General features: G+C 55.3%; 2 protein-coding genes across 2 annotated transcripts; both read left to right on the forward strand.

Annotated features, from left to right (window-relative positions):
• Positions 1-2,166: 2,166 nt before the first annotated feature.
• AVPR1B (arginine vasopressin receptor 1B) lies at positions 2,167-4,349 on the forward strand. Its single transcript, XM_054395904.1, has 2 exons — positions 2,167-3,160; positions 4,042-4,349. Exons 1-2 carry the CDS (start codon positions 2,167-2,169, stop codon positions 4,347-4,349), a joined length of 1,302 nt encoding a protein of 433 aa, XP_054251879.1.
• Positions 4,350-17,702: 13,353 nt separating this feature from the next.
• CTSE (cathepsin E) lies at positions 17,703-21,489 on the forward strand. Its single transcript, XM_054395810.1, has 8 exons — positions 17,703-17,855; positions 18,837-18,954; positions 19,923-20,041; positions 20,137-20,336; positions 20,596-20,718; positions 20,812-20,953; positions 21,037-21,135; positions 21,325-21,489. Exons 1-8 carry the CDS (start codon positions 17,787-17,789, stop codon positions 21,487-21,489), a joined length of 1,035 nt encoding a protein of 344 aa, XP_054251785.1. The 5' UTR covers positions 17,703-17,786.
• The last annotated feature ends 2,000 nt before the right edge of the window (positions 21,490-23,489 follow it).

Here is a 23,489-nt window from a genome sequence, read left to right on the forward strand (position 1 = left end):
TCTCAATGCAGCCCAGCACAGGGTTGGCTTTTTGGGGCTGCCAGTGCACATTGCTGGTTCATGTTGAGCTTCTCCTCAACCAACACCCCCAAGTCCTTTTCTGCAGGGGCTGCTCTCAATTCACTCATCAGCCAACCTGGATTTATTTGTGCATTTCTTTTCTTGGCTGCTGTTGGCTTTGTCCAGTAGAGAAAGACAACAAAAAAAGGCTGGCAACACCTGGGTGGCTTTGTTTGGTATTGCCATAAGTCAATAGCCAGGAGGGAGGAAAAACAAAACCTTAATGTTGCAAAACAGAAGTGAAACTGTGTTTGGAAACACTTCTTGGTCGTGTAGATATGCAAGGAAAATATTTTGCAATCACACACCCTGTGGGAATGCACATTGAAGGCTCTGGAAAGAGTGGGAAGGGAAGATCAGGAGCAGGTGCCCAAGCTACTGGGCCCATGCTCTGCCCTGGCAGGACACAAGAGAGCATTTCAGGTCTGGCCTTATCTCTGTCTTCAGCAGGTCATTGTTTAATTGTCCTGTGCTTGATGGTATTGCTGCTGTCCACCACTTTACTCTGGTTCACATCATAATTCTGCATGAAGTTTCCAACTGCAGCTAGGGCCTCTTAGCTGATTTGTCCCCATCAGCTTTTCCTTTCCCAGGAGTCTTTTTCCAGGCTTTCTGAGAAAGAGAGATGAGGCAAATGCTGATGACTTGAAGCAGAGGTTGCTCTATGAGCAGGGACCTGCTTCTCACCTTGGAGATGAGGTTCTGCTGGAGTAAAACAGCTGCCTTTAGCTGAGGACTAAGCAGGCAGAGTCAGAATCACACAGGATCCCAGTGTGGTGGGGGCTGGAAGGGACCTCTGGAGATCATCCAGGCCAACCCCCTGCTCCAGCAGGGCACCCACAGCAGCTTGCCCAGGAGCACAATGGCCACAGGGGGTTGGAAGCTCTCCATAGGAGACTCCACAACCTCTCCGGGCAGCCTGCACCAGGCTCCAGCATCCTCACACCAAAGAATTTTCTCCTCCTGTTCAGATGTAACTGCCTGGGTTCCAGTTTGTGTCCATTTCCCCTTGTCCTGTCCCTGGGCACCACTGAGAAAAGCCCAGCCCCATCCTCTTGCCCCTCACCCTTTAGTCTTGCTGAGCATTGCTCAGATCCCCTCTGGGGCTGCTCTTCTCCAGGCTAAACAGCCCCAGGACTCTCAGCTGCTTGGGGGCCCTGCACCCTCTCATCCCCCAGCTCTTGGGACAGAGGCTTCTGCTGGGCCAAGAGAAGCTAAGGGTGGAGATTTGGAAGGGTTTGAGTAGCAGGAACAGTGCAAACCTGGGGCAGAGAGGATGCAGGGGACAGGATTGGAGGCACAGGAGCATCCCCTGCCTTCAGCCTCCACACAGGAATCACAGCTGCTGGTAAAGCCTATGGAAGGCACCTCCTCAGAGAGCAGCAGGAGGGGACCCAGTTGTCACCTGCCTGCCACACTCAGCACAGCCAGGGACAGAGCCAGGAGGCTGGGGCCAGCTGTGGGGGAGCTGCCAGGCTATAAAACCCAGAGCAGGCAGATGCTGTTTGGACAGAGCAACCAAGAGCCACCACCAGCAGACAGCCACCCTGCTTCCCTCTGGGACATGGATGCTCAGACACCACTTACTGCATTTTGCTGCTCTTGGAATGAAAAGGCCAAAGAGGTGCAGCTTCTGTAGCTCCTTCTGATGCTTTTACCACACTGAGGAACAGCAAAGAGGACTTTCCCCCTTCGATTCTCCAGCTCAGAGTGAGGAGAAAGGATGCACAAGATGAGCAGTCCAGGGAGAAGCAGGAATCTGGGAATACACTGCTTTCTAGTGTAGACAAGAAAAAACCCAGGACTGAGCCAGGAGCTCTTGCTCCTCCTCTTTGCTTGGCAGGAGTTCTTCCATGCAGAATTCCAGGCACCTAGCAAAGGGTCAGCACAATGCTGAGCTGCACAAGGCAGAGGAGCTGACAGCCTGCCCCTGCCCCTGACCACTGGAGGAGGCACATCCAGCCCCACCAGCCAGGGGCAGTGGAGCTCCTGCAGTGGTGCTCAGGGCTAGCACCAACCCCAACAGCTCAGCCCCAGGGAGGCAGGGAAGAGGCCACTTGAGACAAGATTAGAGCTGCCTGAGCTCCTGCAGAGCTTCCCAAAGGGATGGAGGCAGGCTGGGGCTGGAACAGCACTCACCACCGCCAGCCTGGGCATGGCCAGGGGCTGCTGAGCCCCCAGACCCTGGCAGGTGACCCCAACCTCACCCTCTTGCACAGCCGGGATGAGGAGCTGGCCAAGGCAGAGATCGGGGTGCTGGCCACCATCCTGGCCGTGGCTACCACAGGCAATGTGGGGGTGCTGCTGGCCATGTACCGCCTGAGGAAGAAGATGAGCAGGATGCATCTCTTCATCCTGCACCTGGGGCTGACCGACCTGGGCGTTGCGCTCTTCCAGGTGCTGCCGCAGCTGATCTGGGAGGTGACATTTCGCTTCCTGGGGCCGGACGCACTCTGCAGGGCAGTCAAGTACCTGCAGGTGCTGAGCATGTTCGCCTCCACCTACATGCTGATCGTGATGACCCTGGACCGCTACCTGGCCGTGTGCCACCCGCTGCACTCCCTGCAGCAGCCCAGCCGCCAGGCTTACCTCATGATCGGGGCCACCTGGCTGCTCAGCTGCCTCCTCAGCCTGCCCCAGATCTTCATCTTCTCCCTGCGGGAGGTGCGCCAGGGCTCCGGGGTGCTGGACTGCTGGGCAGACTTCAGGTACCCGTGGGGAGCCCGAGCCTACATCACCTGGACCACGCTGTGCATCTTCATCCTGCCCGTCGCCATCCTCACCATCTGCTACAGCCTCATCTGCTACGAGATCTGCAAGAACCTCAAAGGCAAGACCCAAAGCGGTGCCTGCAGTAGGGGAGGCTCCGTGGCAGCCGCCGCTGCCGCTGCCAGCTGCTCCGAGAGGGGCGGGCAGTGCCGGGGCGGGCAGTACCCCGGCGGGCAGCCCTCGCGGGTGAGCAGCGTCAGGACCATCTCCCGCGCCAAGATCCGCACGGTGAAGATGACCTTCGTCATCGTGGTGGCCTACGTCGCCTGCTGGGCTCCCTTCTTCAGCATGCAGCTGTGGTCAGTGTGGGACGAGGATGCTCCTGACGACGGTGAGTCGTGGTGGGGAGGCTGGGTGCAGAGCCCTGGGCACACACCGTGCCCACGGCTGTCTTACCTCCGTGCTTCAAAAGCCATCACAGTACAGTAGAGGTCTGCACAGGAATGCATCCAGGTGGGGTTTGGAAATTCTCCAGAGAAGGAGACTCCACAACCTCTCTGGGCAGCCTCTGGGTGGCCATGGGCAAGGCCACAGGTTTGCTTCCCAGTGGGATTTGTAGAGAGGAGTTTGTGGAGTCAAATCATCAATTCCACCAGAAAAACCACTGAAAAGTATGGTGGGGGTTGGAAGGGACCTCTGGAGATCATCCACTCCCACCCCCCTGCTAAAGCAGGGCACCCACAGCAGCTTGCCCAGGAGCACAATGGCCAGGGAGGGTTGGAAGCTCTGCAGAGGAGACTCCACAATCTCTCTGGGCAGCCTGCTGCAGGGTTCCAGCACCCTCCCACCAAAGAAGTTTTTCATGGTAGAACCTCCTGGGTTCCAGTCTGTGCCCATTCTCCTGTCACTGGGCACCACTGAAAAGATTCTAGCCCCATCCTCTTGACCCTTACCCCACAAAGACATTGTGGGAGCAGCTTTGCCATGTCTGTTTCTTCACTCGTGTGGGAATTTGCTCCAGGAGCTGCTGTGTTTGGGATGTGACTGCAGGGTGGGTTTCACTGTGTCCCATTGCATCACCCACCTGCCACCCTCAGCCCAGGGCATAGCCCAGCTCTGGCACCCTGCACACTCTGACCCAAAGCAATGCCCCTCTGCTGGGATGGGACTGGGACAAAGGACATGTGGCCAAGCCAACACAGTCCTGCCCCTGGCACACTGGCACCCTGCCCAGCCTGCTGCATGCTTCACCTCTCCCCTTTGCCTTCCCAGAGTCCTCCAACGTGGCTTTCACCATCACCATGCTGCTGGCCAGCCTCAGCAGCTGCTGCAACCCCTGGATCTACATGGTCTTCAGTGGGCACCTGCTGCAGGACGTGGCACGTTGCCTGCCCTGCTGGGGCAGCCCCCGGGCCGGCCTGAGGAGGCAGGGCTCCACCGGCAGCCTCTGCAGCAGGAAGACCACCATCCTGAGCCACAGCCACCACGGCAGCCCCCCCAGCCTCCCCCTGCACGGCGCCAGCACCAAGGACTTCTACCCACCCTGCGAGGAGGCGGTGACCGAGCTGGGCATGCTCTAGGCTGCGGATGGCCCCAGGCACGTCCCTGCGCTGCTGACAGCTGCCACCAGATGCGACCCCAGACACATGGTCGTGGCAGAGATGCCTCTCTCCACCTGGTAGCACCTCGTTTAGCAGAAAGCTGGGTGCTTAACCCAGGAGGCACCACTGTCCACCTTGCCCTTGTGTCCCTGCTGCATCTGCTGTGGGCATCGGGGAGATGGGCAGAGCCCCACCACAGCATCCACCTCCCTCTGCCTTAGGAAGCCTTCCTCTCCTCCAGGAGTGCCCCACAACCCAGGTTGTCAGCCAGGGGATCTGCCCCGGGGCGCCAGAAGTGGAGCTCTGGATGTTTAGCAGACACCATCAAAGCAGCTTGAGCACAGCAGGAGGCAACCTGGCTACATCTGCAGGCAGCTCCCTGCAGGCAAGTTCCTCCTCTCCCATTCCCAGAGCTCAGCTGGCAGAGCAGACCCAGCTTCCCCATGCCCAGCACAGGGTCCCCTCTCTGCTGCAAAGCTTTGCCCTCTGCTGACAACCAGCCCTGGAGCTGGACCCCCTGCCCACCTGCCCAGGGGCAGGGATGGGACTGGAGTAAAAGCCAGAGGTCAGAAATGTCCTCTCCTGTTGGGTACAGCTGCCTGTGGTGCTGCTGTGTGGTACCACCTGTGCTGGTGTCAGCATCCAAAATGTGACCCTCCCAAAGAGCTGCTCAGAGCAGCCCTGGCCCAGCTCCAGTTTGCCCAGGCAGATCCTGCTGCTTCTCCATGCCCTGGATGCTTTCCATCAGGTTTACTCATGCTCTCCAGCTGCTGCATCCCAGTAAAGAGCTGCTCTCAAAGTGCTGCTGCTTTTGTCTTGTTTAGGAGCAATCAGAGTGTTGAAGCCACACTGGCTTGGGAGACAGCTTCAGAGAACTTGGGAACACAAAGGAGGGGTGGCCAGAAGCAGGGCACGAGCCATGGCCCTGCAGTCCCAGCCTGGTTCCTGTCCCTCTTGCATGGTTTGGCTCTCCCAGAAGCTGTTTTGTTTGAGAAAGCACAAGAGAAGCAGGAAGGGCATCCTTTGTGCTGGGAACTGAGCCCAAAAGCTACCTAGGAGGGATGAAGACTTAGACTGGACCTTAGGAAGAGGTTCTTTACTATAAGGATGGGGAGACACTGGAACAGGCTGTGGCTGCCTCATCCCTGGAGGTGTTCAAGGCCAGGCTGGAGGAAGCTTTGAGCAACCTAGATAGTGGGAGCTATCCCTGCCCATGGCAGGGGGGTTGGAACTGGCTGATCTTTTAGGTCCCTTCCAACCCAAACCATTCTGTGATTCCATGTAGAATCACCCCAGGGAGCACTGAAGGTACTAAACTCCCTGCAAGGTGCATTGTTCCCTCTGATCTCCCAGGCTAAAGCTGTAAAAACAACACACCAAGAGGGATGGGCTTTGAAATCTGGATTTTTTTTTTTTTTAATCACAAGCACTTGAATCATTGTGTTTTGTTGTGTTTGTTGTTTGTTTATTTTTTTTTTTTTCTTCTAGAGACTCCCACTAGGTGGTTTTGGCCCCATTTCCAATCCCACAAACCCACATCTCCTGGCCTCCAGCAACCTCCTAGAGGTTTGTTGGGTTCCTGAACTTCTTCCTTCATGTGCCCTTCAAGTGGGGTCAGATCTGCACAACAAGGTCAGAACCCCCCAGGGGTGCCTGACCCCTCCCCAGATCGATACCAAATCGATCATCTCCCAACCCTCCATTAAACCCCTGGCTGCCCAGCCAATTGGAAACACTTGGAGCAGCTCCATCCCTGCTGGAGGGGGGCTGTGCTGGGGGGCAGCAGCTCCATCCCCTTAACAGAGCTCCCAGTATGGCCCAGTTCCCTCTCCCCACTACTTGGAGAGTTTATATCTTGAAACATCAGAAAGAATAAAGCACAGAGGGGTGGGAAGGAGGCAGCTCCATTGGCAGCAGAGGTTTGGAGGACAGCAAGCCCCAACCACCAGCAGGGTTTGCACACTCCTGGGCCATGAAGGTGACCTGGCAGATACAATCACTGACAAGAAGGGGAAGCAGCACCTCTGGGAACAGCCTTCCCAGCACAGGCAGTTCACAATCCCAGGCTTATCTCTGCAAGCTGCAGAGCCCCCAGCTCAGCTTGGCTGGAGAAAATTGCAGGGCTGCACTCTGAGTCCCCTGGGAATTCAGTCAGTGCTCAGGAAAATGGGAGAGGTGGTGGCAGATCATGGTGGGGGTGGGGGAGGCACCATCCCTGCAGGTGTTTAAAAGCTGTGTGGATGTGGTGCTGAGGGATGTGGGTTAGTGGTGGTGGCTTAATGGCAGTGGTGAGGAGCTCTGGGTGATGGACTTGATGATCTCCAAGGTCTCTTCCAACCTCAACACCTGCATGATTCTGTTCCCCTCCCTGATGGGCATCCCATTTTGATGGGCATCCCCTTTGGAGGGGCAGGGGGAGGAGGTTTCATGTGCTTCCCTGAAAGCAGAGGAATGGCCACCACACAGAGCTGGGGAGCACACTGCAGCCTGGCTGGGAGGAACTCTTCCCAGCAGCCATCCCCCAGCCAGCAGCTGTTGGGAACAGTGATGCATTTCAGGCAAATACCAAGCAAGTTGTAAAGGAGGTCAGAGAGTGACAAGGAATAAAAGCTGGCAGCAGTCAGCCTGTGCCAGGCACTGACTGAGGAGAGGGCAAGGGGAAGCTCTGCTCACCCAGCTGCTGGGGGCTGAGGCCATCTCCCCATCCTGGTGGTGCTCTGACCCCCAAACCCCACCAGCAGCCTCCTGGCAGTCACAGCTTCACCTGGGTGTACTCCACAGAGCTGGAGCAGGACCAGAAATTCACTTTCTTGGTTTTGGGGTCCACATTGACATAGTCCAGCCCAGCCTTTGTGTTCTCATAGTCCCTGGTGGAGCCTGGCCCACAGCCTCCATCTGGGAAGATCAGAGATGTGTAGTTGAGGTTTTCTCCTGAGCAGGAGCCCTGCAGAGGCAGAGAGAAACCCCAGGGCATAAATCCCAGGTCAGGCACCAGCATCCCCCAGGGGTGGCTTTGCCCTTGGACCCTCACAAAGGCATGCAGCCATCCAGTTGTGCCCAGGGATCTCTCTGGCCCCTGGGGATGCTTCCTTCTGAATGGGGAATGTTGTGTGTGGCAAGTGAGCACCATCACTGGGTTCAGTTTGGAGGACCTCACTCCAAGAAGGGCATTGAGGGGCTGGAAAGGGTACAGAGAAGGGCAAGAAAGCTGGGGAAGGGGTTGGAGAACAGGGCTGGGGAGGAGCAGCTGAGGGAGCTGGGGGTGTTTAGTCTGGAGAAAAGGAGGCTGAGAGGAGACCTCATTGCTCTCTACAGCTCCCTGAGGGAGGCTGGAGCCAGGTGGGGGTTGGTCTCTCCCAAGGAACAAGTGACAGGACAAGAGGAAATGACCTCAAGCTGTGCCAGGGGAGGGAGAGGTTGGATATTAGGAAAAATTTCTTCACTGAAAGAGGGGTCAGGGATTGGATCAGACTGCCCAAGGAGGTGGTGGAGTCCCCATCCCTGGAGGTGTTCAAGAACCCTGTGGCCATGGCTCCTGGGGCCATGGTTTGGTGGCCACGGTGGGGTTGGGTTGCTGGTTGGACTGGATGCTCTTGCAGACCTTTTCCAACCACTCCAGCTTCACTGCTGATGTTTCCCTGTGGTTCAAAGTGTTTGCCCTCACCCTGTTGCTGCTCTGTGGGTCTCAAGGCTGCTTTGGCACAGGCTCTCTGCCCATGCCCATACCTGTGGGCAGGCTGAGCTGCTCCCAGAGTCCTCCGAGGTCTCCGAAGATGTTTCGCTGCTCCCTTAAAGACAGGACACATTAGCACCCCCACTGCTGCACAGGGGGGAAAGGGACAAAACAACCAGGGAGAGCAAGCCAAACACACTGGGGAGTCCAAATGGAGACTCCCCAAAGCATCAGGCTGGTCCCTCCCCTCTTCACCCCCTGCCCAAGGAGGAGTTGCCAGGGGCAGCCTCACTGGGCCTGGGAGTGACTGTTGTGTGCTCGCCCTTCAGCCCAGCTGCTGCCTCCTCTTCCTCCCCAAGGCTGGCAGGTGAAGGTCTCCACAGCTGCTTGAGGAAGAGTCTTGCACAAGGGCAATGCCATGGGTTGCTCTTCAGGTGCCAGGACAAGCCCCACTGCTGCAGCATCTCCTTACCTGCATAACTTGCTCCTTGCACTCCCTTCCCTGCTGCTGAGGAGGGGGGAGGCTGCTGGGGCTCTGCCTCAGGGCTGCTGCTCTCCTGCTTCCCACAGGAACGGTTGGCTGTGACCAAGAGGCAGGTTAGCAACTTGTTCCAACCCCAAACTGTCCCCAGGGCCACAAAACTCTCCCTGGTGCCACCCCCAGCCACTCCTCAGCCCCAGCATTGCCCCAGTTCAACCACGAGCCACCAGCACTGCAATGATTATCATTAAGTATTGGAGCAGGCAAATGACTTCCAGCTCAGTTACTGGGATGATGAAGAGCATGGCCTTCATCAGAGCACAGTGTAGACTCTAGCACCAGGGCTCTTCCTCTCCAAGTCCAAAATTAATCTGCCCCAGGAGCCCGAGCACCTCCTGCAGCTGCTCACACAGTGGGGCAGTGATGCTGGTGGATAATCCCTGCCTGCATTCATTCTCATCCCAGTGCCCAGCCCATCTAGGGGTCTGCCAGGTCCCTGAGGCAGTCTGGTGAGTCCCTGAGGAGGTCCAGAAGATCACTGGGGAGATCCAACAGGTCATGGGGAGGGTCTGGTGAGTCCCTGAGAAGGTCTAGAGGATCCCTAAGGGGATCCAGCAGGTCCCAAGTGTGTTCTTGGGAGGGTCCAGCATGTCCCTGGGTGGGTCCAGCTCCCAACCCCACCCCACCCCACATGGGCTCCACAGTGGCACCAGTTGCTGCCCGTGAACCAGACCCAGGAGAAGGAACTGGTTCTGCTTTACCAACTGGGAAATGTTGAAGTTTTAGGCAAATGACTTGGACTCTCTGAATGGAGAGCCCAAGAGGCCAAGCCAACAAGACATTCAATTACCTATTTTCCTGCTGAGCATGATGTAAAATGTCAGCAAGAGGAGGGCATAAAGCATCAAGGCCACAGCTGAGATGGCAACAAGCAGCCACCTGAATGAGAGCAAAAGGTTTTGTCTGAGTGAAAGAAAAAGGACCAAATTACTTCAGATCCTTCAGGAACTGTTTGGCCACCATTCCATCAAAGCCTGCTTTGGAGCAAAGTTTGCTGCTCTGAGCAGATTTGGGGTTCACTTTTCATCTTTAAGGCAACGTGCCCCAAAATCTGGGGCTTCCTTTTCAGCCATGCTCCATGCTCCTTGCACTCCAGTTTTGGGTGCCCACCTTCTGCAGGGTTTTCTCTTTATGAGGAAAGGCTGAGAGCCCTGGGGCTGCTGAGCCTGGAGAAGAGCAGCCTGAGATCTTCTCAGTGCTCAATGAGACATAAAGGGTGGGGGGCAAGAGGATGGGGCCAGACTCTTCTTGGTGGCACCCAGTGACAGGACAAGGAGCAAGGGGCACAAACTGGAACCCAGGAGGTTCCATCTGGACAGGAGGGAAAAATTCTTTGGTGTGAGGGTGCTGGAGGCCTGGAGCCAGCTGCCCAGAGAGGTTGTGGAGTCTCCTTCTCTGGAGAGGTTCCAAACCCCCCTGGCCATTGTGATCCTGGGCAAGCAGCAATGGGGTCTTCAGCAACCCCATGCTCCATTGCTGCTCCCAGGCACATGGCACAGCACCCCCACAGCCAGAGCCTGGCCAAGAGAGGGCTGAGAAGCCAAGCAGAAAGGAGGAACCACCCAGGGTACCAAGCCTGAGGTGTTGTACTCACCACTCACAAGCGATCATCCTCCCTACAAAGGCTCTCAGTGTCCAGTGTGATGCCCAGCAAAGGGCTAGAGGTCTCCAGGAGAACAGAGAAAGGCAGCCAGCCCTGGTGGCAATCAACCAGAATGGTCCTGTTGAGCTTCACACTGCTCAATATCAGCTGAAGTCCTCCCTGTAGCACCCTGGGCACAGCCAGACTCTCTCTGACCTCATCACTGAGCTTAAGAGCTGCTCCTGTGGTCATATCTGAGACCTGAGTGGAGCTTCTGCGCTCTGCTACAGAACTGACAGTTCCCACAACTGGAATTTATTCTTCCTGTTCTAATCCTCTCTCTCTTCTCTTAGTTTTTTTTTTAATTATTTATTATTATTATTGTTTATTTTGATCCACAACAACTATTTGATAATTGGAATCTGGGGGTCAACACACAACAGTTTGTAGCAGAAAGCAACCAAAAGATGGGCAACAAAGCTGGGGAAGGGGCTGGAGAACAGGGCTGGGGAGGAGCAGCTGAGGGAGCTGGGGGTATTGAGTCTGGAGAAAAGGAGGCTGAGGGGAGACCTCATTGCTCTCTACAAAGAGAAAAAGAAATTTGGTGCTAGGAGGTTCCTTTCATGTGTTAGCCCCCATGCTTTTCTTTGTCTCTGTGCAGCTTGTAAAGCAACTTTTTTCCACATGCTTAGACATGGCTGTAACTGGTGACAGGAAAGAGCTAGCCCAGAACTGCAAGTTCCATTTAGACTCTCTCCTCAAAAGAGAGAGGAAAGGAGGTTGGAACCAGGTGGGGGTTGGGCTCTTCTCCCTAGTAAAAAGGAATAGGATGAGAGGAAATGGCCTCAAGCTGTGCCAGGGGAGGGATAGGTTGGAGATTAGGAACAATTTCTTCACTGAAAGAGTGGTCAGGGATTGGCACAGGCTGCCCAAGGAGGTGGTGGAGTCCCCATCCCTGGAGGTGTTCAAGAACCCTGTGGCCATGGCACCTGGGGCCAGGGTTTAGTGGCCACAGTGGGGTTGGGTTGCTGGTTGGACTCCATGACCTTAGAGATCACTTCCAACCCAACCAATTCTATGATTCTATGGTTCTTAAGTGACTTGTTTCCTACAGGGGGGGGAGGAGATGCTGCTGCAGCAGATAGCAATCTGCAAAATGAGCTGCTGGAAAGGAAATTGCAAAATGAAGGCCAAATCCAAAGAGCAGCAGGAGGCAGCTTGTTTGCATGGGGCCTGGCCAGATTGCAGGGGCGATAGGCTCCTGAGTATTGACACAGCTCTTTGGGAGGTAACAACCAACACACCTGCTCCTTTTTTTTTTTTTTTTTGGTGTGGGGGGGAACTTGTTATGAGCCTCCCTCCCCCCAGCCCCCAGGATCTTAACCCTTTATTGAAATCCAGCCTTGACCCAGCAGCAGACTCCAGACGTCTATGCTCAGATAAGCAAAATCATGGCGGTGTCTGAAATGATTTCAGTCCCACTTGGAGCCAGGCCTTGCTGCGCCCTCTCCCACCCCCCCGTCCCCCAGATTAAACCTAAATCATGGGCTGGCATCAACACATGCCTGCAGACACCCCTCAGATGTGTGCACCAAGCTCAGCTCTCCTCCCGATGGGGACGAATGCCTCGGGAGGCACCGCGCGCGGTGGCCGGGGGACTGCAATCCCCAAAGGGGTTTTACCTGGAGGACCAGGAGCTTCCCACACCTTCCCTTTCCTGCAGGAGCTGAGGTCGTGCAGGGAGCTGGAGCTAAGGAGTTTTCAGGAGTTTTGGTGGCCGTGGGGTGGGTCCAGCAGTGCTGAGGTCTTCCTGGGTTGGTGCCGGATGCGGTCTCGCTCTGCCCCCGTGGTGCTGGCAGGGATGAGCCCACACAAGGTTCTGTGCTGCTTCCTCTCCACCACTTGGCTCATTTACATATGTCTGGGGGGGTCTCTGCTGTTCTGTGGTCGTTTCTGAGCCAGGGGTGGGGATGCTCTGTCCCTTGGGCAGTTCTCCTTGGAGAGATCCCTCCTCTCGCTCCGTCTTCAAGCAATTTGGATGCTAAAATTCAGCTGGAGTGAAGTGGTCCCTGGGGACAGAGAGCTCTGCCCAGCAGCAATGGAGATGGTTCGCAGCCCTGAGCAACTCAGCTGCCACCCAAATGCTCTGGGTGCTTCCAAGGAGTAAACCATTTAAACCCTAAAGGACATTGCTTGGGGACATGGCTTAGTGGTGGACTTGGTAGAGTAGGGCTAATGGTTGGGCTTGATGATCTTGAAGGTCTGTTCCAACCTAAATGATTCTATGATTCCATGGCCACAGAGCCTGGCTTGGTGTCCTTTGGGGGTGAGTAGGCTTCCACCTGCCATTTTCTGGTCAGTAGTAACTTGCTCACTTGATAACATTGGGGTGCAAATGGCAGCCTGGCAGGCCTGCTCTTGTTGGTTGACAGCAGATTTGGGGAGCTCTGGGGCACTGCTCCATGGGCAACTGACATGGCAGTCCCCACACTGAAGCAGTGGTTTGGTGCTGGAGATGCCCTGCAGCTGTCTGACCTCTCCTGTCCCTCTTTCCTGGCAGGAGACAGGCAGGGAGCAAGGGATCCCCATCCCTGGAGACATTCAAAGTCAAACCTGATGGGGCCCCAAGCAACCTGATCTAAAGATGTCCCTGCTGACTGCAGGGGAGCTGGACAAGATGACCTTCAAGTGCCCCTTCTGACCTAATGCATTCTATAGTTCTATGCTCCCCCTCCTTGTGGGGTCCCTGACTCATGGGGATGGTGCCTGTTGATATTTAAACATCTCCATCACCCCCAGGCTTCCAAAGCAATCCTCCCCCAGCACCTGAATGAACCCCCCTGATCTTTACAAAACAGAGAGAAACTGACCTTGAGAATCTCTGCCTCCCTTCCTGGTGCCAGGAACTGCTGGGGTTTATCCTCAGGAGCTGCATCACAAGTTGGGATCCTCTGCCAGGTCCCCATCCACTTTTCTCCCCATCTCCTGGGACCACATTGCTCATCAGCTCCACCACAGCAGGATTTGCTCCTGCTTTACCCACAGCTTCTGTGCCCCCAGTAAATATTTGCCTGAACTTGCTTGGGGGTTTTTTGGTTGGTTTTTAACAGTTGCAGGGCTCTCAGTGATCTCCAACCTGATTAGCAGGTGGAAGAAGTATTTGATAAAGAGAGAAAAACAACAACAACAAAAAAAAAGACTTAGCAGCAGATGCTACTTGGGGGTGATTTGAATCAGGCAGAGCTCATGGTGGAAGAGACTCAACTAAAGGAAATACATTAAAAAAAAAAAAAAGACCACAGATAATCTATTTTTAGCCTGAAAGTAGGTTTCTGGAGATGAAAGATGAGTGAAGTGCAGTCCCCTTGTACATGTTTTCCACACAAGGTGCAGAACTCATTTCTGATGTATCTGAGGGCAAGTGTGTGAAGCTGGATGGGGTTAGAGACACTTTCTGACAGCTCCTGCCTGGCAGCAGTGCAGGACTAGCCAGGGGCCATCCAGTATTTCCAGGATCTGGGATGTTCCAGTGGCTGGCAGTCAGGTTTCATTTCATTTCGCTTTGCCTCATTGTAAGCATTTTTTTTCCCCTGCTGTTTTAGTAAGGAGATGGATTCCAAACCCCTCCAGCCTTAGAAATGATTCTGCATGCTTGGCTCTGGGCTCTCTCAGCCACACTGAAGCTTGAGGAGGATGCATTTAGACTGGAGATTAGGAAGAAATTCTTTCCAGTGAGGATGGGGAGGCACTGGAACAGGTTGCTGAGCGAAGTTGTGGATGCCCCTTCCCTGGAGGTGTCCAAAGCCAGGTTGGATGAGGCCTTGAGCAACCTGAGCTGGTGGGAGGTGTCCCTGCCCATGGCAGGGGGTTAGAACTGTATGAGCTTTAAGGTCTCTTCCAACCCAAACCATTCTATGAATTAGGAGATGCTGTAAAGGCAATGTGGATGGCCCAGGAGCTGGCAGATGGGCAGTGCAGGGCTGAGCCCAGCCAAGGTGAGGACACTGCACTGAGAAAGGAGCTTCAAAAGAAGGGCAACAAAGCTGGAGAAGGGTCTGGAGAACAGGGCTGGGGAGGAGCAGCTGAGGGAGCTGGGGGTGTTTAGCCTGTAGAAAAAGAGGCTGAGGGGAGTCCTCATTGCTCTCTACAGCTCCCTGAAAAGAGCTTGGAGCCAGGTGGGGGTTGGTCTTTCCTCCCTAGTTTCAAGTGATGGGACAAGAGGAAATGTCCTCAGGTTGCACCAGGGGAGGGTTAGGTTGGAAATTAGGAAGATTTTTTTTGCTGCCAGAGTGGTCAGGGATTGGAACAGGCTGCCCAGGGAGGTCACCATGCCAGGAGGTGTTCAAGGAACCTGTGGCCATGGCACCTGGGGACAGGGTTTAGTGGGCAGGGTGGTGTTGGGTCGATGGTTGAGCTCAATGATCTTAGAGGGCTTCTCCAACCATAACAATTGTGTAATTCTATCAAATACTGAGCTACAACTGAAGCACAGACCTTTCCCCCTCCATCTTTCTGAACAAATATGATTGAAAGAGCAGAAAAAAACCCAACATTTTGTTCAACCTGAAATCAAGGTTTTGATTTATTTCCCTTTAAGAGTCCAAGTTTGAAATTTAGCTAAATAAAAGCAAGTAAAACCCCAAGCAACCAACCAACCAGCTTTGCTGAACTTCAAAACCATTTCTAAATGAAAGGTTTGGCCTCTTTCCTTCTTTTCATCTTCCCATTTTCAACGCTGAATCCTCTGTCACGAGCTTGCAGATTAGGATGATCCAATTGGGGAAATCTTTTCCACTAAACAAACTATTTTGCTTGGAGTGCTTTTGGAGTGTCTGTGCTACAGCTCACCCTTGGGTTTATCTCAGAAGCCCAATGGCCCTCCAGGCAGGGTTTTCCTGACAAGATTTTTTTGGGTTATAAATCATGTCTGGAACAACTCACTCTCTGCTTTCAGCTGATCTGGCACTCGGTGCTGCAACTGCTTTTGTTTTAGGAAGGTTTTGGGGGTTGAAGTCTCTCCTCTGAACGTAGGATTAGGCTGCTCCAGCCAGCTGCATCTCGAGGAGGGAAGAGAGGAAAACTTTGTGTGGAAGCTGCTTGGTTTAAAAATAGCACAGCTGCCAAGCTGGTCATGGGGAAATGCAGGGAATCCACCCAGCTGCAGCTCTGCTGTGCCCCACATCTCCACCTTCACACCAAAGGGGCCCTTGAAAATGACTTCTAAGCTTAAACTACCTCCCTGCAGAGCCAGGCAGGGGAAAAGCTCAGCAGCAGATGGAGACTTGGGGCTGCACTTGGCCATGCTGGGCTCATGGCCCCACTGGAGCCTGTCCCTCATGGACTTGGATTCCATAGAATCATAGAAGGCATTGAGTTGGGAGTGACCTTTCAAGGTTATCCTGTCCACCGCCCCTGCAGTCAGCAGGGACATCCCCAACTAGATCAGGTTCCTTAAAGCCCCATCAAGCCTGACCCTCAATGTCTCCAGGGATGGAGCCTCCACCACCTTCCTGGGCAACCTGTTGGAGTGTTCCAACACCCTCATGATGCAGAACTTCTCCCTGATGTCCAGTCTAGATCTACCCTGCTCTGGTTGCAAACCATTGCCCCTCATCCCATCACTCCCTTGTAAAAAGTCTCAGCCCACCTGCAGCCCCTTCAGGTCCTGGAAGGCTGCTCTAAGGTCTCTGTGGAGCCTTCTCTTCTCCAGGATAAACAACCCCAACTCTCTAAGCCTGTCCCCACAGAGAGATGCTCCAATGCTCTGACATCTTTGTGGACTTCCTCTGGACCCTCTCCATCAGTTCCATGTCCTTCTTGTGTTACAGGGACATGGGCCTGATGCAGCAGGTCCTGAGGAAGACCAGTTCATTTCCCAGTGTGTGGATTTTAATTAGATAAAACAGACTAATTGGGATAAATGGAAAGTCGATTAGCACCATGCTAAGGGTGGGAACCCCTGGGTAAAACATCTCCCTTCATGGCAGCAGTTATTAGAGTGCCATGGAAAACAACCAGAGACAGCTCAGCATCATCAAGAGCCTTCAACCCCGTGTCTGAGGGATGGTGGCAGCCAGAAACCCCTCCCCACTCCCTTCCCCTCCCTATCTGAAGGCTTTATCTGTTCATTAGCAGCTTTTATTTGCATTCACAGAGGCTTAACGAGTCGACCATCCTGTGGTAAACAAAAATCAGCCACTGGGGAAGAGCCCATTAAGGGCTGTGGAGCAAGCTGTAACTGTCCCACACTCACAGACCCAGCTTTGAGGGCCCTCACTGCCCTGTAAAAGCGAAAGTTGCAGATTCCTGAGTAGTTCATCACTGCTAATTAGTCTCTGCCTTTGAAGGCTTGCCCTATGCCAGGAGCACAGCACTGTCCTGCACCCCCTCTGCAGCTGTCAGAATGGGGAGCACCCCATGGCCAGGGCCGGGTCCCTGGAGGTGGCTGTGGGGCAGAGGGAAGGGAAAACATTCCCCTGGAGCACTTTGAGGGGGTTCCACCAGCACAGCTGAGCGGTGCAACTTCCAGTAGATAAGGGGCTGGCACTGGCATGGAGGCAGCAGGATGGAGACCTCACTGCCCCCCAAAAAGCAACCGCCAGCCCCCTGCCGGGAAGCCAACAGATCCCTGGGCACCACCCAGGTGTGCCAACACCAGCCCCTCGCCCACAAAAACAAACTTGACCCTGGTGCCCAGGTCGTGCCTCACCTGGGCCGGGGACAGTGATTCATTGGCGCTGCCACAGCCCCGCACTGGCTCCGAGCGCGGCGTTATCGCGGCCGCAGCCTCTTCCTGCTGCTATAAGAGCAACGCCGCACAGCCCAGCTCCGGCCAGCGCTGCCACCGCCGACATGAGGGCCCTCCTCTTCTCCCTCTTCCTTCTCTTCTTCCTCACCACGTTTTTTTCCCTGAGCAGCAGCTTGAAAAGGTAAGGGAGCCCCCCCCCCCAGCTCTTGGAGAGGCTTTACCGGGCAGAGCAGTGATGAAGGGGCAGAGCTGAGCTTCCCCACCATGGGCACTGCGCTGGGGTGTGGAGACCATGAGGTGCTTTGCTGGTTTGCTCCACCAGCTCCCTGGCTGTCTCCATCCCTCTGGGCAGACTCTACCAGCAAGCAGAGGGCTGTGGTGAGGTCTGCAGGGTGAGCTGCTGGCCGCAGCCGAGATCTCCGTGAGCAAACAGGGCAGAAAACCCAGGCATGAATTCACCTTGGCACTGGTTCCTGTCCTTCTCCATCAGCCACGTGGGGCTCCTGCCTGTGCCACGGCTGTGGGCAGGCCGGTGCTGGGCCGTGCCTGCTCCTCTGCCAGCTTGGTCCTTGATTTGCCGCTCCCTAAAGCAGTTCAATCCCTCCCATTGTGCTGTTCCTTGTCTAGAAAGCCTTGCGGGGATGGGAGTGGGGGGTGGGGCGTGTGTGCAGGCTCCGGACCTGCATCCTGGAGGTGTTGAGACCCTGAGGGTGGGCATGGAGGCTGCAGGGTGTTGATGGCATCCACAGCCCCAGACCAGCACCCAGGACTCTTGGTCCCTCAGGGTGACCCTGACTCGGCACCGCTCCCTGCGGAAGCTGCTGCGGGATCGTGGGCAGCTCTCCCACTTCTGGAAAACCCACAAGATCGACATGGTCCAGGACACTGAGGACTGCTCTGCCTTCACAGAGGCCAACGAGCCCCTCATCAACTACCTGGATGTAAGTGTGGTGGCACCAAGGGCTTCCGAGTCTCAGCAGTGTGCCACAGACACCCCCAAAGCTCATTAAGTGTGGTCCCCTGTGCCCCAGTGCTTCCCATAAAGCCAGCCCCTCATCAACTACCTGGATGTAAGTGTGGTGGCACCAAGACCTGAGGAGGCGGTTCTGAGTCCCAGCAGTGTGCCACAGACACCCCAAAAGAACATCAATTTGTGGCCCCCAGTGCTTCCCTTAAAGCCCACGCCTGCTAACAGGGCACACCAGCAGCCAGTGCCCAGTGTGCCAGGGCTCACTGCCTGCCTACTCCTTTGTTCCCAGGAATGTGCTGAGGAGAAAAGGACAAGGAACACATTCATGGCAGGCACTGCCAGCCCTCTCCCTGCCTGCTGCACTCCCTGGGTCCATGGCAGGGAGACAGATTCCCTCCAAAGCCAACACCTGTCACACCACAGAGGTCCCAGAGCCAGAGGTGGAGGGAAAATTTCTTCACTGAAAGGGTCACCAGGCACTGGAACAGGCTGGCCAGGGAGGTGGTGGAGTCAAAAGGTGTTTGGATGAGGAGTTGAGGGCCATGATCTGATAGTTGTGTGCAGAGAGATGTTAGATGATGGCTGGACTCATGATCTTAAGGTCCTTCCCAACCAGGCCATTCTATGATTCTATATTCCCCAGGCTCTTCCCATTCCCCACAGCATCAGGTCCTGTCCCCTAAACCCTTGCCACTGTGCAGCCTGGTGATGAGGATCCCCTAGAGGCCTGAATCCAGCAGAAGAGGATGGCATCCACATCCATCATCCTGCCTTTTGGCCTTGGATTGCCTTTTTGTTCCTTAAATATTTGGCCCCTTAGTTTCACCTGGCACAGTGTGACCATGGCAGATCAAACGCTGCCCTTGTGCCAGCCATCCCCTGCACCAACCCCCCTCTGCCAGTCTTCCTTGGCATGCTGATGGTGAACAGCTCTGGCTCTGCTCTTTCCTAGATGGAGTATTTTGGCCAAATCTCCATTGGGACCCCTCCCCAGAACTTCACTGTGATATTTGACACAGGCTCCTCCAACCTCTGGGTGCCATCCATCTACTGTGTCAGCAAAGCCTGTGGTGAGTAAGAGCTCCCCAACTGGACACCCCCCTGGACCCCAGGGTGGTCCCAGCAAGGCCATGGGGTCACCAGCACACACAGCCCAGGGTCCTTGGGGTGATCTCCCCACCCAGCTGAGCCCTCCAAGGCACACAGAGATAAGAGAAATCTCGGGGAGGGGGGTGCCCCTGTGGGTTTGTTTGCCTGGGCACAGGCTGTGATCACACCAGCAGCACCCAGCAGCACCAAGCCCCTGGAGATGTGGGAAGTGCTCTTTAGGCCATTCTTTTGGGAGAGCCTTTAAACAAACAAGCAAAGAAGATAGCAGATAATGCAGCTTGTCAGCACAGGGCTGGGTGGCAGCACAAGGCAGGCACAGAGCATGGCACAGCTCCAGGCTGGCTGCCCACAGGCTTGGCAAGGGACAAGCTCTGGGCTCGTTGGGGCTGTCAGCAATGAGCCAGCCACGGCAGGTCTGACCCTGCCCCAGGACAGGGAGCATCTCCAGGCAGCCCCAAAGCCTCCTCAGGTGCTTCCAACAGACCCAAGGTGGGCTGAGGGATGTCCCTGCTCACTTGAGGAGGGCTGGGCTGGATGACCTTGGAAGGTCCTTTCCAACCCAAAGCAGGCTGTGAGTCTGTGAGGGAAATACCTGAGTAGTGCCCAGGAGGCTGCAGCTGTCTGCAGAACAAGCAAGGGCTGATCTGCAGCTGCCAGGGAAATATTGCAGGAGCTAATCCCACTGCCCCTAGCAAACCTCTCACCTTTCAGGCAGCTTGAGCCAGGGCAGGATTTATCCCTCCTCTAAATGCCCTGCTGTCCCCAGCAGCCCTTTCCCTTGGCACCATGCCCACGACACAGACATTCTGATCCAGTTTGCTCTGAGGCTGGTCACTGCCACGAGCTGTGGTGGAGTCTGGAGTCTCCTGGCACTCATGGTCAGGTAGATGAAAGTGTTTCTGCTGAAAGCTTCTGTCTGCTTCTCCAGCTCAGCACTCCAGGTTTCAGCCCTCACAGTCCAGCACGTACCAGGCCATAGGGACACCCTTCTCCATCCAGTATGGGACTGGCAGCCTGACAGGAATCATTGGATCTGACCAAGTAGTCGTGAGTCACCTTTTTGAGCACTACCTGCTCTGGATAACACACCTGGGACCTGCCTACAGACTCAGGACCACCACCAAGGCTCCTCCTCCCTGCAGGTTGAGGATCTCACCGTGAGCAACCAGCAGTTTGCAGAGAGCGTCACGGAGCCAGGAAAAGCCTTTGTGGATGCTGAGTTTGATGGGATCCTGGGGCTGGCTTACCCCTCCCTGGCTGTGGATGGGGTCACCCCTGTCTTTGACAACATGATGGCACAGAACCTGGTGGAGCTGCCCATGTTCTCTGTCTACATGAGCAGGTATGGACATGGCTTTGCTCCAGGCTGTTGATTCAGGCACTGCTTTTGGGGGGATTGCTGAAATCAGGGAGTTTTATTGAGACAGTGAAAGGGTTTTTTGGGACCATGCTGAGCATCACAGAGCTCAGGTCTCACAGGAATGAAGCAAATGACCCTCCCTAAGCACTGATGGGAAGCAGTTGGGTGTAAATCCACCCCTTTAAAATGCAAGGTGCAAGGTAAAAGAGAGGAATCCCCTCACTTCTCCTCCTCCCTCCAGGAACCCCCAGTCCTCCGTGGGAGGAGAGCTGCTCTTTGGTGGCTTTGACCCTTCTCACTTCACAGGGAGCCTGAACTGGGTGCCAGTCACCCAGCAAGGGTACTGGCAGATCCAGCTGGACAAGTGAGTGGTGCTGGGCAGGGAGGGAAGGGTTGGGCTGGGGCAGGGGAGCAAGATGAGTCCCTCCTGGTCCTTCTCTCTTTCTTCCTTCCCCAGTGTCCAGGTAGGGGGGACTGTGGCTTTCTGTGCCAACGGCTGCCAGGCCATCGTGGACACCGGGACATCACTCCTCACAGGGCCCACCAAGGACATCAAACTGCTGCAGAGCTATATTGGTGCCACAGCTGTGGATGGAGAGGTGAGAGCAAGGGTGGGGAGAGGAGAGGGGCAAAGCCCTGGGACCCCCAGCCCTCCCCACTGAGCCATGTGGATGTTCCACAGTACGCCGTGGAGTGCAGCAACCTCAGCATGATGCCTGATGTGACCTTCACCATCAATGGGCTCCCCTACACCCTCAATGCCCAGGCCTACACCCTCGTGGTATGACTGCAGCTCCACCACTGCCACCACCCCCAATTCCCAATGGCTCTGGAGACCAGGGTGGCCCAGAGCCACCCACAGAGCTGAGCCATGAGTGTCAGCAGGTGACAAGCCTCACTGCTTCACGCAGCTGCTGCTCCTGAAGCTCTCAGGTTCATCCTTTGCTTTGCCCTTCTTCTTCTTCTCCAGGACTCTGCTGATGGCATGGTCTTCTGCACCAGTGGCTTCCAGGGGATGGATGTTGCCCCTCCTGCTGGGCCCCTCTGGATCCTGGGGGATGTCTTCATCCGGCAGTTCTACGCCGTCTTTGACCGTGGCAATAACAGGGTGGGCTTGGCCCCTGCTGTCCCCTAGGGCTGTGGCATCCCGTGGGATGGGAGGGGAATGGAGCCACCAGGCTGCTGCCTTGGGCAGGGCAGGGGATTTCACCACTGCATCCGTGTCCCTGGAGGCCGTGAAGATACCCCAGGACCATGAAGACAGCCCAGGACCATGGCTGAAGAGCACAGCAGAAGTCCAGTCCATGCCAGGAAGCTGTTTCATGATGAGCACCAAAGTGTCTTGAGCAGCTCTGTGATCTTCTTCACAGATTCTCTTTTTGGAAACAAGGGTCAATAAAAGCTTTAATGACACAAACCTCACCATGGCCATGTGGATGAGCCCAGCAGCAGTCCTGCAGCCCAAGGCTGGGTTATACTGGAGTGTTAAAGTCATAGAACCATTTTGGTTGGAAGAGACCTTTAAGATCATCAAGTTCAGCCCTTAGCTCAGCACTGCCAGGTCACCACTAAGACAAGACCCTCAGCACCACATCTACACAGCTTTTAAAACCCACCAGGGATGAGGACTCCACCACTGCCTTGGGCAGCCTGTTCCAGGGCTTGACAACCCTTTCAGGGAAGAAATTGTTCCTCGTGTCCAACCTAAACCTCCCCTGTCACACCTTGAGGCCATTTCTTGTTCCTTGGGAGAAGAAACCAACCCTCACTTGGCCCCAGCCTCCCTTCAGGAAGTTGTAGAGAACCAGAAGGTTTCCCCTCAGCCTCTTTTCCTCCAAACTGAACAGCCCCAGGCCCCTCAGCTGCTCCTCCTCAGCCCTGTTCTCCAGACCCTTCACCAGCTTCATTTCCCTTCTTTGGATTCCTCCTTCCTGCCCTTGGGGGCACCAGAATCTCCCCACTCTGGAGGAAACCTTGGTGGTGCAGGAGATGCTGGATCTGAAAGGTCAGCCTCTGAGGTTCTTGTCTGGGATATACCCATGCACAGAAGAGGACACTTAGAAAGTTCCCTGAGGTGGCTGTGGGCATCCCGGAGCTCCTTGCCCAGCCCAAGGAGATGCCTGTGGATAGGGGCAGGGCTGGGACTCAGGGAGCAGCAAGTTCGTGGAGAAAATGTGTGGCTTGAGCAGGCTGAGCTGATGTTGGCAAACATGAAGGTACCAAGGAGGCTGGAGAGACCCTGGGGCTCTTTCTGTGCCACAACACTCCAGAGTAGCCAGGGATTGCCAGTGGGTTTTGCTCTGCCCTCCAGGCTTTTGCCAAAGCAAAGCAGTTGGTGGGTGCAGGAAGGAAGAGATGGCAAAACAGCTGCCCAGCTCTGCTGCCAGTGGCCATGACTGGGTTGGCTTTGGGGGTGTGGATCCATGGGGGGGGGGGGGAGGGGCTACCAGCCACAGGGGCCCCCAGGAGTCAGTGCATGTGACTTGGTGACAGTGATGAGCAATCGTGGCTCATGCATGATGCATCCCTTGGCACGCAGGGAAGGCAGTGAGAAAGGGAAGCACACAGAAAGGTTATTTTTACCCCTGCCTGTGCTCAGCTTTCCTGGGTGACACCAAAGCACAGCCCTGCAGTGGGTTGGTGTTGAGGATGAGGTGCCAGGGTCCTCATGGCCAGGCTTTGTGCCTGCTGCATCCTTCCCAGACCTGAGCAGACCTCAGGGTTGGGCCTGAGAGCATTGAAGGTTTCAGACCTGGTTGTAAACTTTGTGCTCTGCCTTGTTGTTTGCAATAAAAGAAAACATCCACCAGAGCCTTTATTGTGCCCCTGACCAGCACATGCTTTCTGTACCCAGTTCCTGCACTGACTTCACCTCAGCAGCAGATAAGGTGCTGGGCAGCTGGACAAAGGTCTCCTCTCCCTCTTCCAACTTAACTCTTAGCACACTAAGGTGCTGCAGGGCACCAGCCCATCGTAAGCAGCAGGGGAGCACCCAGCTTCCCTAGCACAAGAGATCACTCAGTGTCCCCAAACACTGAGCAGCAGCAAGAGGTGGCCCAGTCTGGACTTAACCAGGACTGCTCTGGTGCCATGTGCTCTTGAGAACCCAGAGCAGCCCACATCTTGGCAGGTTCT

Source organism: Indicator indicator, chromosome 35 (genome assembly GCF_027791375.1).
Source record: "Indicator indicator isolate 239-I01 chromosome 35, UM_Iind_1.1, whole genome shotgun sequence".
Lineage (NCBI taxonomy): Eukaryota > Metazoa > Chordata > Aves > Piciformes > Indicatoridae > Indicator > Indicator indicator.

What these genes read in the sequence shown, in the direction of transcription:
- AVPR1B (XM_054395904.1), top strand. Translation starts at nt 2,167, where the DNA reads ATGGAGGCAGGCTGGGGCTGGAACAGCACTCACCACCGCCAGCCTGGG. An exon ending in CGAGGATGCTCCTGACGACG is followed by an intron (nt 3,161 to 4,041) that starts GTGAGTCGTGGT and finishes TTGCCTTCCCAG; the next exon opens with AGTCCTCCAACGTGGCTTTC.
- CTSE (XM_054395810.1), top strand. Translation starts at nt 17,787, where the DNA reads ATGGTCCAGGACACTGAGGACTGCTCTGCCTTCACAGAGGCCAACGAG. An exon ending in CCACAGCTGTGGATGGAGAG is followed by an intron (nt 20,954 to 21,036) that starts GTGAGAGCAAGG and finishes GATGTTCCACAG; the next exon opens with TACGCCGTGGAGTGCAGCAA. An exon ending in CCCAGGCCTACACCCTCGTG is followed by an intron (nt 21,136 to 21,324) that starts GTATGACTGCAG and finishes CTTCTTCTCCAG; the next exon opens with GACTCTGCTGATGGCATGGT.